The sequence below is a fragment of the Hirundo rustica genome, chromosome 8 (genome assembly GCF_015227805.2).
Source record: "Hirundo rustica isolate bHirRus1 chromosome 8, bHirRus1.pri.v3, whole genome shotgun sequence".
In the NCBI taxonomy this organism is placed as follows: Eukaryota; Metazoa; Chordata; class Aves; order Passeriformes; family Hirundinidae; genus Hirundo; species Hirundo rustica.
The window spans coordinates 15,607,328-15,622,365 of record NC_053457.1 but is presented as its reverse complement, the minus strand read 5'-3'; the positions used below and the strand labels follow the sequence as shown (position 1 = coordinate 15,622,365).

The 15,038-nt window shown below is 40.4% G+C and overlaps 1 protein-coding gene across 3 annotated transcripts in view; it reads left to right on the top strand.

The window, feature by feature from the left end:
- Window positions 1-458: 458 nt before the first annotated feature.
- ZSWIM8 (zinc finger SWIM-type containing 8) overlaps window positions 459-15,038 on the top strand; it is a 59,208-nt gene continuing 44,628 nt past the window's right edge. For all 3 annotated transcript variants that reach the window (XM_040071807.2, XM_040071806.2, XM_040071805.2), the window contains exon 1: window positions 459-1,178. In XM_040071807.2, coding sequence (XP_039927741.1) covers window positions 1,001-1,178 — 178 coding nt within the window. In that variant the 5' untranslated portion in view covers window positions 459-1,000. The remainder of the gene's footprint in view (window positions 1,179-15,038) is intronic.

Sequence of the window (15,038 nt, the reverse complement as noted above, 5' to 3'; positions counted from 1 at the left end):
CGCCCGGCGGGGAGCGCCCGCCCCGCCCGGCATGCCCCGCGCGGCGGAAGCCGGAAGCGCGGCGGCGGAAGCGGCGCTCAGCTGGCGGGGGGTGTCGCAGGTGAAGCTGGGAAGCGCGGAGCCATCTTGGTGCCCGCGCCGGGCAGCGACGGGACCCGCCGGGGCCGCGAACCGCCGGGGCCGCGCCGGGCTCGGGGGCTTCCAGCGGGGCCCGCCGGCCATGGGCTCATAGAGACACCGCGGGGCCACCGCGACCGGAGCGGCGACGGGCTGTCCCCGCCCTGCCCGCCGGGACCGGCGCCGGGCGCTCCCCGCCGGCCGCCGCCCGCGCCCCCGTGAGGCCGGAGCCGCCGCCTGCCCGCCCGCGCCGCCGCCGGTGCCGGCGCCCGCGACGAGCAGCCGGGAGGTCGCGCCGCCCCTCCGCGGGCGCTCCGGCCCCACCGGGCCGTTTTCAAGACCCCGCGAGCGGGAGGGAAGTTGTTCCCTCCCGGCCCCCGCCGGTGCCCCTGCCCTCCCTCCCCTCGGTTCCTGCGCCGGGGGTGAGACAAGCACAACCTCAGGGAGACCCGGCCCTGCGCACAGACACCGGCGGCCCCCCCGCCGGAGCCCCGGAGGAGGAAGGCGGCCCCTTCCCTCGTCCTGCAGCGCCCGGAGCCTTCGGACCCTCCGTGTGCCCGGCAGGCACCTGTCCCGCCTGGAGGCAGCTCTCGTGGACTAACCGGCCCCCTGCGCCTCAAGTACATTCTGTGGACATAAGCATTTTTTAACTTTTTAAAGAACTTTTTCCCCGTGGAATTTTTACCGGCTGCCCCTTAGTTATTTCCTGCTTCTCCCATCTCAGACAGCGCTGACTTTGTTTTTTCCTGGTACTGTGGTATGGGAATCAAATCAAAGCCGAGATTTTAGGTATTGCAAGAGCCCTCAAGTCCATTCACCTGTTTAAAGTGAGCAGTGCCGTTCCTGTCTTTCTTCTTTTTCCCCACGTCGCCTGTCGGATGTGATGGAACTCATGTTCGCAGAGTGGGAGGACGGGGAGAGGTTTTCATTTGAAGACTCCGATCGCTTTGAAGAAGACTCTCTTTGTTCCTTCATCTCTGAGGCAGAGAGCCTTTGCCAGAACTGGAGAGGATGGAGAAAGCAATCGGCTGGACCCAATTCCCCCACTGTCAAAATGAAAGGTGAGGTCACCCTTTTTCGTTGGGATGCTCTTTGGATTCGTGGAAGTTGTGGGGCAGGGGGTGGCGGTAGGTGAAGCGATCTGCCGAAGGAAAGTCAGAGCAGCAGAGAGAATTCCTATGTAGGATTCATTGTCAGGATAAAATTCTGGCCAGAGATTGAAACTGTAAGTTCACCGGGGTTCTTAAGACAAAGCTGCCTTTTAGGTGAGATTTCACCCCCTGTGCGCTCGTGGTATTGTGGTGCTGCTCTTCGGAGTAGATTTTGAGGGATTGCTCTTGGAAATCTGAAAACTGTTTTCTATAAACAAACTGCAGACTTGGCTGGGAATAACTGCATGGTTCCCACATGCTTTGATTAAAGTACACTAAAGGTTTCATAGAGGTTTTTGTTACTCCTATAAAGATACTCATGTAAAGCCATGTGAGCCATCATTGTATAGAGCAGTCCATTTTCCTTGTCTGATTCTTGGCATTTCTCGTTTTTCTAGTAAGTTAGCTCTTTCTTTTGCAATAGTGGAGCAAGAGGGCCTTAACACTGTCACAAAGAAGTCGGCAAACAACAGTGTGCCTGCTTCAAGAGTTCTTTTTTTTTCTTACTGCTGATAGTAATTTATATTTAATAGCTGGCCACAAAATAGGTAACGTTAGCAATTGAAGTTTATTTTTAATTAACATGTAGCTATTAGCTCTTTGCTTGATTTTTTTTTTTTCTTTGTAACAAAACTTGATTTCTCTCTTATTGTACTGCATCGTGACCCTGGAATTCAGGTGATGTTTGCACTAAGCAGAACCAGATACGCAGTTAACAGAAATTACACAAACTCTTTCTACTTTTCCTTTTATCGCTCATTTCTTCAGGCCAGTGTCAGTACTTTTCCTGCTATTGATGATCTTTGTAACCGTCACCTGCCTCATTGATATCTCCCTATCCTGAACTGCAGAACTTTATTCTCTTCTGAAATATTACCCTTGCATGAATAGAGAATGCAATTTATATTGAATTGAGTTGGAATCTGGCCATGTTGTGCTATGCATAAATGTTCAGTTTTCACTGGTTTAGTACCAGAAAGTACACTTTGCATTAACCATAGGCTTTCCAGAGCAGATTAAGTTTTAAATTCTACTGCTGTAAAGAAAGGGAACTGTGTTGGCATTTTTAAAAGCTGTGAGTCCTGAGATGTAGAAATAAGCATTTTGCATAGGGCAAAGCATATACATATATATATTTATCTCGTGTTTTGCATGAAGTCTTGTTGCACGTGTTAGCTTGCTGGAAAGGAGCTGAATTTTTAAAAACGTACTGTTGTGGAAGTAAAGACATCTTTAGTTTGGCAGAGAGGTATGGAACTGCTTTGTATGGCTCTGCAAGTCAGACTGATGTTTGCAAAGGTGATTTTTTTTTCCCAACTTCTAGTTGCTTTCAGCCAACTTTTCTCCACTGGTTCGATGTATGAGTGCATGTTCTGGGTCTTGACCTAGTTCCTTGAGCTCTCTTGACCGAATTACATCAAGCAGCAGTTGCTCTCTCTGCTGACACCCACTTGTTGCATTAAAAGGAAAGGACACTTCAGTAGATTGTGCATATTAGCACTCTTCAGGCTCTTTTCTGAGGTGTATGACACAATAGCTAACATTGCTGTGATAATTGTAATTATTTACACCATACTGAGATGTTGCTGTTCTGGGTTCTGCAGACTTGCATAGGCAAGGCTTCTATTGCTTAAACTTGGTTCATGTATTTCAGGTTTTATCTGTAGACACCTAATTCCTTTGTATGAGAGTCTTATTTTAACAGGAGGGACGTTTTGAGAGGATACTGTTGCCTCCTTTAGGGCCCTTGCTCGCAATTCCCAGGCTCTGGGCTGAGTTATTTTGAGAAGAATGTGAATGTGGATTTGTGGCCTAAATAATTATTTATTCACGCTGTGAAGTCACACGTGATCCTACCAATGTGGAACACTTGCAGGTACCTTACTGTACACAGTTGTGTTGCCAGTAAGTCTGGTCTGACGTGAGGTCTGTCACTGTCTGGAATCTCCTTGGATTTCAGAACTCCTGTACCAATTTAGCTGCTTTTAATACCTCTTCTTGACAGTGTTTTTAAGTCAGAAAACACAGAACTTGCTGGGTCCTGAGGTTGTAGCTTGTAGTGAGTCATTTTGCATGTGATAATTCAAAACTGAGCTGTGTATTTTTATTTCCACAGTTTGCCACTTTACTTATGCCTATGCAGACAAAAAGTGAGGTTAGATACTAGGTTCTTCTGTTAAATGCTAAAAGGAAACGAGAGGAGCTATATTGTTAGTCTTTTTCTCCAGTCTGGAGCTCAGCCTGTGTTTTGGTGTGGAAATAGTCAGACAAGTTATGTAATAGGAAGGATTTCTAGCTTTTTCAATTGTTTTCAGTTTGTCCTAAGTGTCTAATTCTTCATTAACTGGTTCCAAGAGAGTCTCCCTAAGACTGATGGAAGTGCTGTTGGCTGTCTCTTAAACAAACAACCTGCACACACACACCATTTATGGCTTTCTGACTTTTTGCAAGTTTTTTTTTCCCTTCTTCCTGGATATCTTTAAATATTACTGTCATACTCACTGAAAATTTCATGTTAAGGCTTGGGGTATCTTGTTGCGAATATACACAATATTGACTACAGAGGGTTGCCAAAAAATGAATTACTCACTTGTTTGTGAATCACCCTATTGGTTTGCTAGAAAGATGATGGAAGGGGGAGAGAAATGTTTGAGTTTCTCTAATATAATCCTTGGAATTAATTTCTTTATAAAATCGGGTATCTTGAGTAGTTACATCAGAAAAACAGAATTGTAATTGGTTGATTTTACTCAGATTTAATTTCTGTTATGATAAAGTCCTCTTACAGTCTTCCTGTATTACACTCTTGCAAGGAATTTTCTCCTTAAGTGTAGAATTGCCAGTGGGAAGAAGGAATGCATTGTGTTGGCTTCATAGATGCCCTTAGGTTTTGAAACTGCTCTTAATGTCCATTAATTCACCTGGAGGAAACCTGTCAGTTTTGGGGGTACTGGGAGTCCTGCGATGATTTTGAAGGTTTATGAATGCCTTGTTCTCTTGTTAACTGCCTTGATTACTTGCTTTACCCCTTGTGTTTTTAATTTTGAGTGGTGTAATGCTTCTAACTGATATTTGGCCAGTCATTACCTGTATACATAATTGATTAGAAGCTTTCATTGCGCAAGCAGACAGAGGAGCCTGCTCTGAGTTCTGCATCCATTTTAAGGTGAATGGACGTTTGTATATACAATGTCCTCGCAGTGTGTTCAGAACTATATGGTTCTTAGGGTTGGCTTGTAACTCCAACTCTTTTTCTTACATATCAAATTATATTCCACCAATTTGTTACCCATCTACTAACAAATGCACCCACCTGCCTTTTCTCTACTTATCTGGACAGTCTGTTCTTTCCCAGGATCCTCTCATGCCTTTTTCTCTTTTTCAAGTAATTGTATTTTTCATTGGTAGTTGAAGTAAGTGTGGTCTTTCTACAAATGTTTTATCATCTGTTATCTTCTCATAAGTATTTTTGTGATAGAATTTTTAAGAATAAGTGTTCAAGTATACTTATTATGTCTTCAAACCCACTGTGCCTTTGTTTCTTCCTGTAAGTTTCTAGGCTCTTTCCCACCCTTAGTCCTTTGTTTCACAATTTCTGAAGCATAAACATTTATCAAACATTTATCTTTTTCAAAAGAAACTGGCATTAATAGTGTAGGATTGTTAAATAGTGCCTTCACAATATATTTACTTCTATTTATTCATTCATGGTGGATTTGGTTGGAAGTGTGCTGATGAGCTGTGTTGAATCTATATTCAGTGGGCAGATAGTGAGAACACGTGACTTTTTTTCCTTTCATTTACTGTAAGCTTGAACTACTGTATACTGTATTGCAAAACCCCCTCAGACTTGACTAAAAAATGATGCAGGTCTTGGAAATCTCATTGGAAAATATTCACATTATCCAGCCCTAGACAGTTTTTGCTCTTTCAAACCGTTAGGAGCCCCCACAAGCTGAAGTTTTGGGCACAGTGCCTCAAAACTACAGGCTGTATAGAGAAAATCATTGGCAGAGAATATACAGAACCTGAGGTGAAGATATGATCAGTTTAGAGATCAGAGTCTGAGCAGTGTCTATGCTGGTAAAATAACAGTGACTGATTTTCATTAATTTATACAGGAAAAGAATAAATAAGTAGAGAGCACTGCTTCTTCCTCAGGATTGCCAGTAACGAAAAATTCAGGTTAACCCTTGTTCAAGTAGTAACTTCAGAAAACAGCAGGAGGAATGTTTAATCTCTTTCAAATTCACACTGTGCTCTTCGGACTCCTGGTATTATCAGAGAAGAATGCTGGTATCATCCCAAAGCGTGTCCACTCTTTGAACCTAGTGAAGCTTGAAATGGAGATTCTGGTTTGCTGTTGCATTGCTACTGCCCATTGCTGTATATTACAACTGTTTTTTTTTTTTTTCTGCTTTATTTGTGCCTCTGCTATTAAGAGGGAGATTATGTAGTCAACTCACACTTCTGGGAGGCACAAGTGTAATATATCTTGTTTGTTGTGTTTTCTAATTTAATACAACACATGACAAATCTGTTCTAGCTCAAATATATATGTTATAGTATATTCAACTTCATTAGAAAAATGCCAAAACAGTAACTGTTGAGCAAAGGTGGTATATGGCTCCCTAGTGAGTTTCTTTATAGAAGCAACAGAATTCTAAAGATATAAATGTTGATGAGAAGATAAAAGTGGTCATGAAATAAGCAGGTATCAGCTGTCTGAAGAGCAAAGATAATGTGAAAGTTAGCTTAGCTGCTAGCAGAAGATAGAAAATATAGAGAAACCTCACCCTAGTAAATGAATTTCACCTACTTTTGTACTCTAATCCATAGTTGGTGGTGGTGTTAATTTGCTATGGAGCAGAAGGAAAACTTCAAGTTGAGGAAGGGACTTACTGCCTTTTAATAAATGCAAGGTACAAAGGGGACATTGCTTCATTGTTGCTGAAAACACCTCAAAGAAGCTGCCTAGACAGTGGTTTGGCAAGACTGATGGGCATGATTAAGTGCCTGGTTTCAGACCTGGGATGCAGATTTCAGAATCTGTCTCTAAAAAAAGGTGGTTTCACAATGCATTAGTACCTATGTCTTTTGGAAGGTGGACAGATTGAGAATGATTCTCACACATTTGACTCTTAATTTGCATTTTCCTTTGCCTTTCTGAGATAATTGAATGCATGTATCCCTCTCTTCAGAAATGGCTACTGAGGAAACCACACGAAGAAGCTATCAGAAAATACTATTTTACTACTGAGATTTTTAGTTGCTGCTCCAGTTTTATCTCTCCTATGGGTTTTTTTGTCCTTTCCCTTTAGTTAAGTTTCTTTTCCCCTCCCAAAACGTCTTGTACATTCTTTGCCTGTTTTAATGTCTTGCCTTTCCATGGGGAAATGTTTCATTTTCTTTTGTCTTATCTTTCTACTTATCTTTCTTCCTGGCTTCCATGGATTTTTCTTTTTGTGTTTATTTTCTCTTTACATGCACCTTGTGGAGGTCCCTGTGTTGCTGAATGACTAGAGATTGCAGATTGTTATTTGTAAGAGCTTCAGGCTCACTGAAGCTGCAGGGATTATTCTTTTCCATGGCATGCCTACCTCTGGGGGAGCGAGGATAAGGGTTCAGATTTGATCTAGACTCTGAATTGGGCTCTGCCTTTGTTTCCTATCCCTTTCTTTATCTCCCCCTCTCCCTGTTAGGGATTTTCCCCCCAAAGTTGGTGAGTTCACGAAGTGATGGGAAGTTTCAAGATGCTGGGCTTGTTCAGCAGGTGGAGGTGTCTTCCTAGCTTCATGAATTATGCTGGGCTGTTTTACATTCTGTGCTCCTCTCGCTCTGGTTTGGTGTTGCTTCTCGTCATAGTATGGTGAAATGTTCTGTATGTTTAAAGAATCACCAGTTAAGTGTGATTTAATATGCAAGTCTACAATTTTGGAGTTCCAGTTCAGTTTGAGGAACAGCAACAAATCCATAGCATAACCTATATACAGAAAAAACAACACCTTCTGTACAGGCTGTATTTCTTTAGTGAGGAAGGAAGAAATCAGAATTCAACTGATCAAACTCAGGAAAGTCTGTTTACAGGCATGAATATAGCCCAAGTAAAAATCATGCAGCATATGAGTTGTGGGAGTAGAACTCACAGGTTGCCTTGTGGCCAGGCCCCTTTTTCCTCTCTCTGAAGTCAACCTCTGTTTTGCAGTCTTGTAAACAAACACACAGAACCTCTCTTCTCTCCCTCCCCCACCACCCCTTTGAGGGAACAAATGTATGAAGAGATGGACATCAGTGATTTGAATAGTGTCTCTTATGCCAGTTATAAACCAGGAGCAAAGAGCATCCCCTCTTAAATATTGTGTCCTAGGTAATATACAGTACTTCATTCCAGAGGAAAAAAAAATATATATATAGTTTCAAAAGGCGTTTACATACTTTAATAAACTTCTGGAGTAAATGTTTGTCTATTTAGAATATCAATAATTGATGTGGAAGCTTTTGTTTGTTTGTTTTTGTATAAGAAACTTTACAAAGGGTCAAAACTTATTTATTTTTTTTAAAGTTGAATAATGTCTTTAAAATTTCATTGCTCCTTTTAGACCAACAATTTTTTGTATTAGCTATCTAAGTGTAAGACTGTAAACCAGTTGTAAGACTAATATAAAATAGTGTCACGGCTAGAAGTTATTTTTTCAACTTTTTTTTTTAATGCGTTTTATCTGAATTAAGGACTTTCCTCCCTCCTCCTCTTTTGTAACATCCTTCTAAACCCTCCAAATGTAAAATTCAAAGCACATATGTGTCAGATAGCTAAAATATTACATTTAAAATTTATGTTTTTAAAACATTAAACTGCAGTGGTGTGTAATGCATAAAATACTTGAAATATTGATTCTAATTTCAAAATACTGTATGACACATTTTTGAATTGCCTCCTCTGAAGCTGTATAGTCTTGAGCAGTTAAGTGTAAGATTGCCAATCAGAGGATTCTCATTCTTCTCACAGTTTGTGTGTTCTTTGATGCATCTTTTCGTCTTTCTTTCCTCTTTATTTCTGACAAGGCTGTGGGTAGTCGTGTAGCATTTTTAACAGAAAATACTGAAAGGTATGTCTTTGACCACATTTCCCCATGTGCTTTAAACATTATGTGCAAGACTTGTGGAAACTTTGCTTTTCATTTTTTTTAGTTCCTCTATATTTGCTTCCATACAGCTGGAGACATACTGTCTTTGTAAAGAGTGAAAGAAAGGAGCTCTGTCAGGCTGCAATATACCTATTAATTAAAATCTCCTGTAATTGTGTATTTTGAGAAAAGTGATGCTGTGAAAAGTACCTGGTTTTGATAAAATACTCCTTCCATGATGAATCATTATTGGTGTTCCTAGACTGCTGGAAGAAAAAAAAAAATTAAGAGAAATGAAGATATCAGTATTTAGCAGCATCAGTATTTACCTAATAGGCAAAAGCTGAACATGTTTAAGCTGGAAAAAGCTTGTGTTGATTTTTTTTTGCATTTACCTAAATTTCTGCTGGTGTGAGAAAAAAATTGGAAGTTAAGACATTCTCTTTCCATAGAAGGAGGAAACCTGAAAAGATTGCAGGAGTAGTGTCTTTCAACAGAATCTTAACATTCAGTTGCTGCAAGCAGGGGGACCTGAGTATTATTTCTTGATGTCTCAGTGACTTTTTTGCCTTTCTTTTGTCTTCTAGGTTTATCTTTTTACTGTGAGACATATAGTAGGGCTTTCAAGCTTCTTTTTCTTGTGGGATACATGTTGGCATGTAAAAGGAAGGGAAAGGATAAATAGATAAGATGGAGGGAGGAAGAAAAATATCTGTTCTCAGAAGAAATCCTGTCCTTTTGTGAGAGAAAAACTGGATGCTGGAGGGGAGAACAGAGTTGACAGAATGAACAAGAGGGACTCGGAGACCAAAAACAATAAAAAAAAGAAGGCCACCTTTATTTATAAAAATATAAATAGGTAGCATGATAAAAGATATATTATCCAGAATTTATCTGCAAGCAGTGAGTCTTTACAGGGAGGCATCCAGGGGTACTTTTTTCTCCCAAGTTACGATACTTACATAGTGGATTACTTCAGCAGTGGGCAGGTAAACACCTGATTCTGAAGCTGATTCTGGCTTCTTTCTCTGTTCAGAGATACGAAAAATTTAAGCAGATGGTCATCATTCTTTGCTATCCAGAAATACTGGCAAACATGAATAATTCATTGATGGAGACGTGAACGTGAAAACACCAATGTTTTAAAATGCAATTAGTATTGCTCCTACCCCCCAGACCCTCTGCAGATAAACTTGTGGAGGAAGTTAATTGTGGCTTTTCTGTTCATTAGACTTGAGATCTCTAAAGATGCTGCTTTGAGCATGTCTCCCTGCTCAGAAGGAAAGAAAAAGTGAGTCGACCTTAAAATAAAAGTAGTCAAGGTACCATCCAAACTATTTCATAAAGATACTTATTAAAATAATGCCTGTGTGCATTAGAGCCATTCTTGATGGCATCTTGTCAATGTGTGTGACAAATGAGATTCTTGGTTGAAGTACAGAAAGGTTTCTGAACCTGTGGCTCTCGGGTATTGCATGGCCTTATGGAATCTGTCTGTCTTCTTTCAGCTTCACTCTTCTCTGCATATGCTCCTATTTGCCTGACTGGTGTATCACCAGTGGTGATTCTTGAGACCGATTCTTTAGTATTTTTATTTTCTTTTTAATATCCCTGTACTGGAATTCTTATGTGGTAAAATCCCATCTGTCTCATCCTTTGGGGAGTGCACCAATATGAAGTCTTGTTAATCCATGCTGGAGGCTAATTGAATAGCTTGATGATGGCTTGAATGCCCAAGTTCCATGCTTTTAGGAAATGCTTGCTAATGTAAAAATACTTGGTCAGGGTTTGACGTTGAAGCTTCATGGTAGTCCTGCAGGTAGTATGTAATTAATAGGTGTACAAATGGAATTACCATTTTTCTGAGAAGCTGATACATTTGTGAAGTCTATAGGGCATCATTTAGCAATTCTCCTGAGCTCTTTACAATTCCTGTTGCATATTGCATGTAATTTCATTTCTTATTTCGTATTTAGGTCAGTGAATGCTGAGATGGGAGGAAAAAAGAAATGTAGCTGCTAAATTTGTTTACCAGAGCTCCAGGTGAAAATATTTGTAACTTAGCCTTTTATGCGTGTCTTGCAGAGAAGATAGTATTTGACCTGAAACGTCTCAAATTTCATTGACTACTTGCTTGCATTTAAAAGCAGCAGTGCATGGGGTCAGGCACAGGGAGTTAGTTTTGGGTATCTAGTAATGAATAGGAGCTGTTCTGCAGACATTTTCAGAAGATGGTTGGCTTTGCTTCAGTCTTGTGATGCTGGGGAGATCTTGGGACATATTTGTTTGCCTAGCCAAATTCATGCAATGGACTGCAGGTAATCAGTGCCTCACAGTTTTCCAGGGATGCTTTACGTATTGTTTTTGTGCACTGAAAATAATAGACATGCTCGTACCTAACCCTTCCTCTGTAAACATTCTGCAGATGCCTGCTTTCTTTATATATGCCTTTTTGGTTTGCCCATTTTGTTCTCCCCACAGGTGACATGAGGAAAATGGAAGAGAGTTTAACTCTTGGTAGAAGAGGGGCTTTCTCCAGCTGTAGGTTATTAACAAATGGTCAGATGAATACTTTACCTGGAGAAAATGTAATTGCTAGGGGCTGAGAGCTTCAGGCAGGCTGGGTCCTGGCAGCATTGGAAGCCTGTGTCTGGCTGGGGACGGCTCTGCTGCACCTTGGAACTGCACTGGGACAACCTGGAACTGAAGGACACTGCTGACTGAGCACTGCAAGCTCGCATAAAGCCGTAGACCTGAGCTTAGATTTGGGGGGATTTTTACAAAACCAAGGGAGAGAGAAAGGAGTCAGGTAAGGTTTTTTCCGAAAGCATTATCTAACTTCTTTTTACTTGCATTTATGAAATAGATATTTAAACTTCTGTTGGTTTCCAGTTGGTGCTATTAAGAGCATATACTTTCTTCTAGTTCCTGACAGTTGTTTAGTTATTTTTTAATCTAGAGGTGAGAATGCCTTATCCTTTATTCTTTTCAGATGATTCTTTTCAGATGGGCTTTCCCATCAGCCCCCCCAAAACTGGCATCATGTCATGCTGATATGTTCAGTAAGTGCAGCTCTTTGGTGTTTGCCAGTGCATTTGTTTGGAGGCCAGGTGATGCTGTTCTGGCATGTATTTAGACACATGAAAAAAGCTGGCTAGAGATTAATTTTGCATGTTATACTTAAGGATGGTGCTGTAAAGAACAGAACAATAAATAGTGGAGGTTGCATGGTGCTTTGTATGACTTCCTTTTGCATCTGAAAACATATCAATACTTCTTGATAGAGATTGATTCTCAGCTGTGGTGAAGTCAGACTTTTGATTTATGTTTGTGTTCCATCATCTGCATTCAGAAAAATATTTGGTCCATGTTGGTCTTTGTAGCTTTGTTTTGGTCATAGGCCACTGGAGAGAATTTTGAATTCTGAGCTTTTAAAATACCTTGTCTGGGGCAGGAGTGGGAATTACTGGTAATACCGAGCCTTGCTGTCAGGAGGCAGGAGCTCTTTGATGTCTGTGCTCTGAATGCACAGTCCTGCCTGTGCGGAATTCTTTCTGCACGGGGTGAGAGAGCAAGGAGGAACAGTGCAGGGGAAATGACTTGCCTGAAGCCAATCTGCTTCATCGGCTGTAGAGTTATTTTGAATGCAAGATGCCCAATTTGTCACGAAACCTTGGCCAGCACTGGCATGAATGCAGTGTTTTACAGCACTGTCTGTCTTGCTTTACAAAAATCTGTTGTTTATTTTAGGATTTCTAACAGCTGTCGGTTGCTTGCCCAGGCTGCTCTTTTTATGAAATGAATTTATTTTCTTTAAGGGAAGGAAATGGAAAGGTTTGAAATAAGAATTTTCTTGGCTGAATTTAGGGGGAGATTGTCAACTTGTGAATGCTGCATTACCTGCCTAATACTGGTATCAGATTTTTGGGATCTCAGTCATGTTAGAGTAGGTGAGAGTTAAAAAAAGGACATAGAATACTCCAGTTTCATCAACACAGCCTTGTGCAGAGTTTCACGGTTACTGCATATCATTAGCAAGAGAATTAAATGGAAAAAACACCTTTCTGATCTAGATTGGACTTGTGTTTGAAGAGTCTTTACATTTTCTCAGAGCAGATGTTTTCTGTGGGTCCACTGTACACCTTTGCAACAAAATCTGGAACCATTAGGCAGAACATGGGTGAGTAAGATCTTAGGACTTTGAGTTAGTGATGGAGGAATGTGCTGGTGTTTCTGTCCTGAAGTCATAGAACCAAAGAATGGATTTTTTTCCCCCTTCCTCATCAAACATATTCTTTGTTACCAAATATATCTTGTAGCTTTCTACATTTTCCTTGATCTATAGTTCTGAAGAACTTACTAAAGTGGTCTTTGTAGAGATCTGGTTTCTAATATAGTAAGAATGTTGTAGTTATGATGCTTTAAGGATACAAGGAAGAGAGCTTTTGTAAGAGAAGGGAATTTTCTTCTTCAGCCTGCTGACCTTCGGCTTCAATTGTGCATCTTCTGAGTTTTAGTTCTCTGGTCAGTTATGGCTTACTATTGTAAAATTCACCAGCTTTCTTTTTTCTACAGCTTTTTTGTCTCATGAAGTCAAGTGAAGGTGTTAACAGGAGTTAGCGTAACACTGGAATGCTTTAAGATGTAACTTTAAAAATAATAAGCTAAGGATAAAATAGTTTTAACTCAGTCTAATATTGAAACAGCAGGAGTTGTGCTGAGTGTGGCATTCTTCCTCTGTTAGGTGCTCCAGGTGCATTAGCAAAAACTGTTTGGAGGTGCAGTCTCTCTGGTTTGATGTTAGCACAGTGGTAATGTCATTTCTCCACAGCTGAGCAAAGTTAAGTCATTTCTCCACAGCTGAGCAAAGTTAAGTCAGTTGGTTTTCAGCTGTGGGGTTTTTTTAACTCTGTATGCATCCAGAGAGTGAATGTAGAAAACCATAGTGAGATGGGTTTGTCAGAAATGTGCAAAAGGTTTAAATAGGTTTTAACAGGTTTAAAACTATTCACACTTGAAACCCCCCCTACCCACTCACCCCTCTAAATCTGCAATCTTCTGTATTCTGCAATTCTACAGGGCTTGTGTGCAAATAAAATACAAGTATTGTTTTGTTGATATTTTGATGTAGATTAAGGCCTGCCTTATAGAAGGAACTAATTATAGTTTCCTAAACTGTCTTAATCTTGGAGGGAGAAGTCATGATCCAGGAGATATGTATATTGCCATCAGCCAAATAATATACTTCTCTTGTTTTGAAGGGAAATCCAAATCCAGCAACCAAAGCTAACTTGAGCCATGAAATATTTTGACTTACACGTATGAGCTGTTTGTGATGTAGTGCTAAGCGGTTTTCAGAAATTGAATTCAGACGAAATTTGACTCCTCTATGGCTTTTGCTGCATAGTGCCACTCTGCAGGTGGCAGAGACTTTGTGTGTGAATTGGACACCCTCCTGTGATAAAATGACCCTTTTTGCATTGGGTTTTTTAAAAGTGCCATTCTTAAAATGTCGTGATGTCTGTAATGGAATCTGTGTAGTAATAGCTGCTGCAGTTTGCCAGTTAAGTGTGAAGTTTCCAACTCTGTAATCTGCCCATCTGGGATCTGTATTTTTAATGGTTTGTGGCTATGAATTTCATCAGTTTTATCCAGTAAATGCTAATGAAAAAATTATGTTGCTTATTCATCTTTTCAAGTGTTTTGTACATAAAAATGTCATTGTGTGGCTTAGGGCTGATGTAAGCCTCCCTCAAATTCTTTTTGCTTTCAATGTGGTCTTATATCTCTGCATTTGCAACTCATTGACATAATTTTCAATGTCATTTCACTGCTGCAAAATGTTTATGTGATCAGATAGAGTTGCATAACTCTTGCTGAGGAAATAAGAGGTATTAGAGTGTCTTGTAAACACAGATCCCATTAGGGTTCTAGTGCTGTTAGTAAGCTTACAGGTGTAGTAACAATGGAGAAGGAGAAAGATAAAAGCAAACAAGAGAAGCAGATTTGGTCCTAAATTTAAAAAAAAACCCCAGATTTTTAGTTGAGAGTTCTGCACTGTTTATAGGCAGTAAGAAGGCCAGTGTGCATATTTAATGAGTGAATTGCATAGACAGAAAAATAAAACAAAATAATCCTGAAAGTTTTTTGTTTTGTTTTTGTGAACAAATTAGTGTACCTGTGATTCAGGGTGAATCTTACTTTGTTCTCTGGAATATTTTGCAAATTTGTTGATCATTTAGTTCTCTAGGAATATGTTGTTGATGATTAAAAAAAGTGTGTGTAGGTGTGTATACTTTCATTTTTCCATGGTGAAAATATCATCCTGCCATATAAGCCTCTTGGATAAAGCCATATTTTTAGTTTTTCCTGTGGCTAGTTGCCTGAAATACTTGAGGGTTGCATTACGGTGTCCTGTCCTTGCTGCTTTAGCTAGATCATTTGTTTAATTGTGCTTGCTTGTCATAGTTATGCTTGCTTGCCATGAGTATGTGGATATTTTAAAAGTACAGAAACATTAAGAGAAAACAAAACCAAGGGAGCCCTCAGGTCAGAACGTTCCCTCTAGTCCGTGTTGTGAGCAAGCTTGATTAACAGTAGATCAGCATTTGTAGCATCCTATCTCCGTAAAGTGATCCCTATTCTT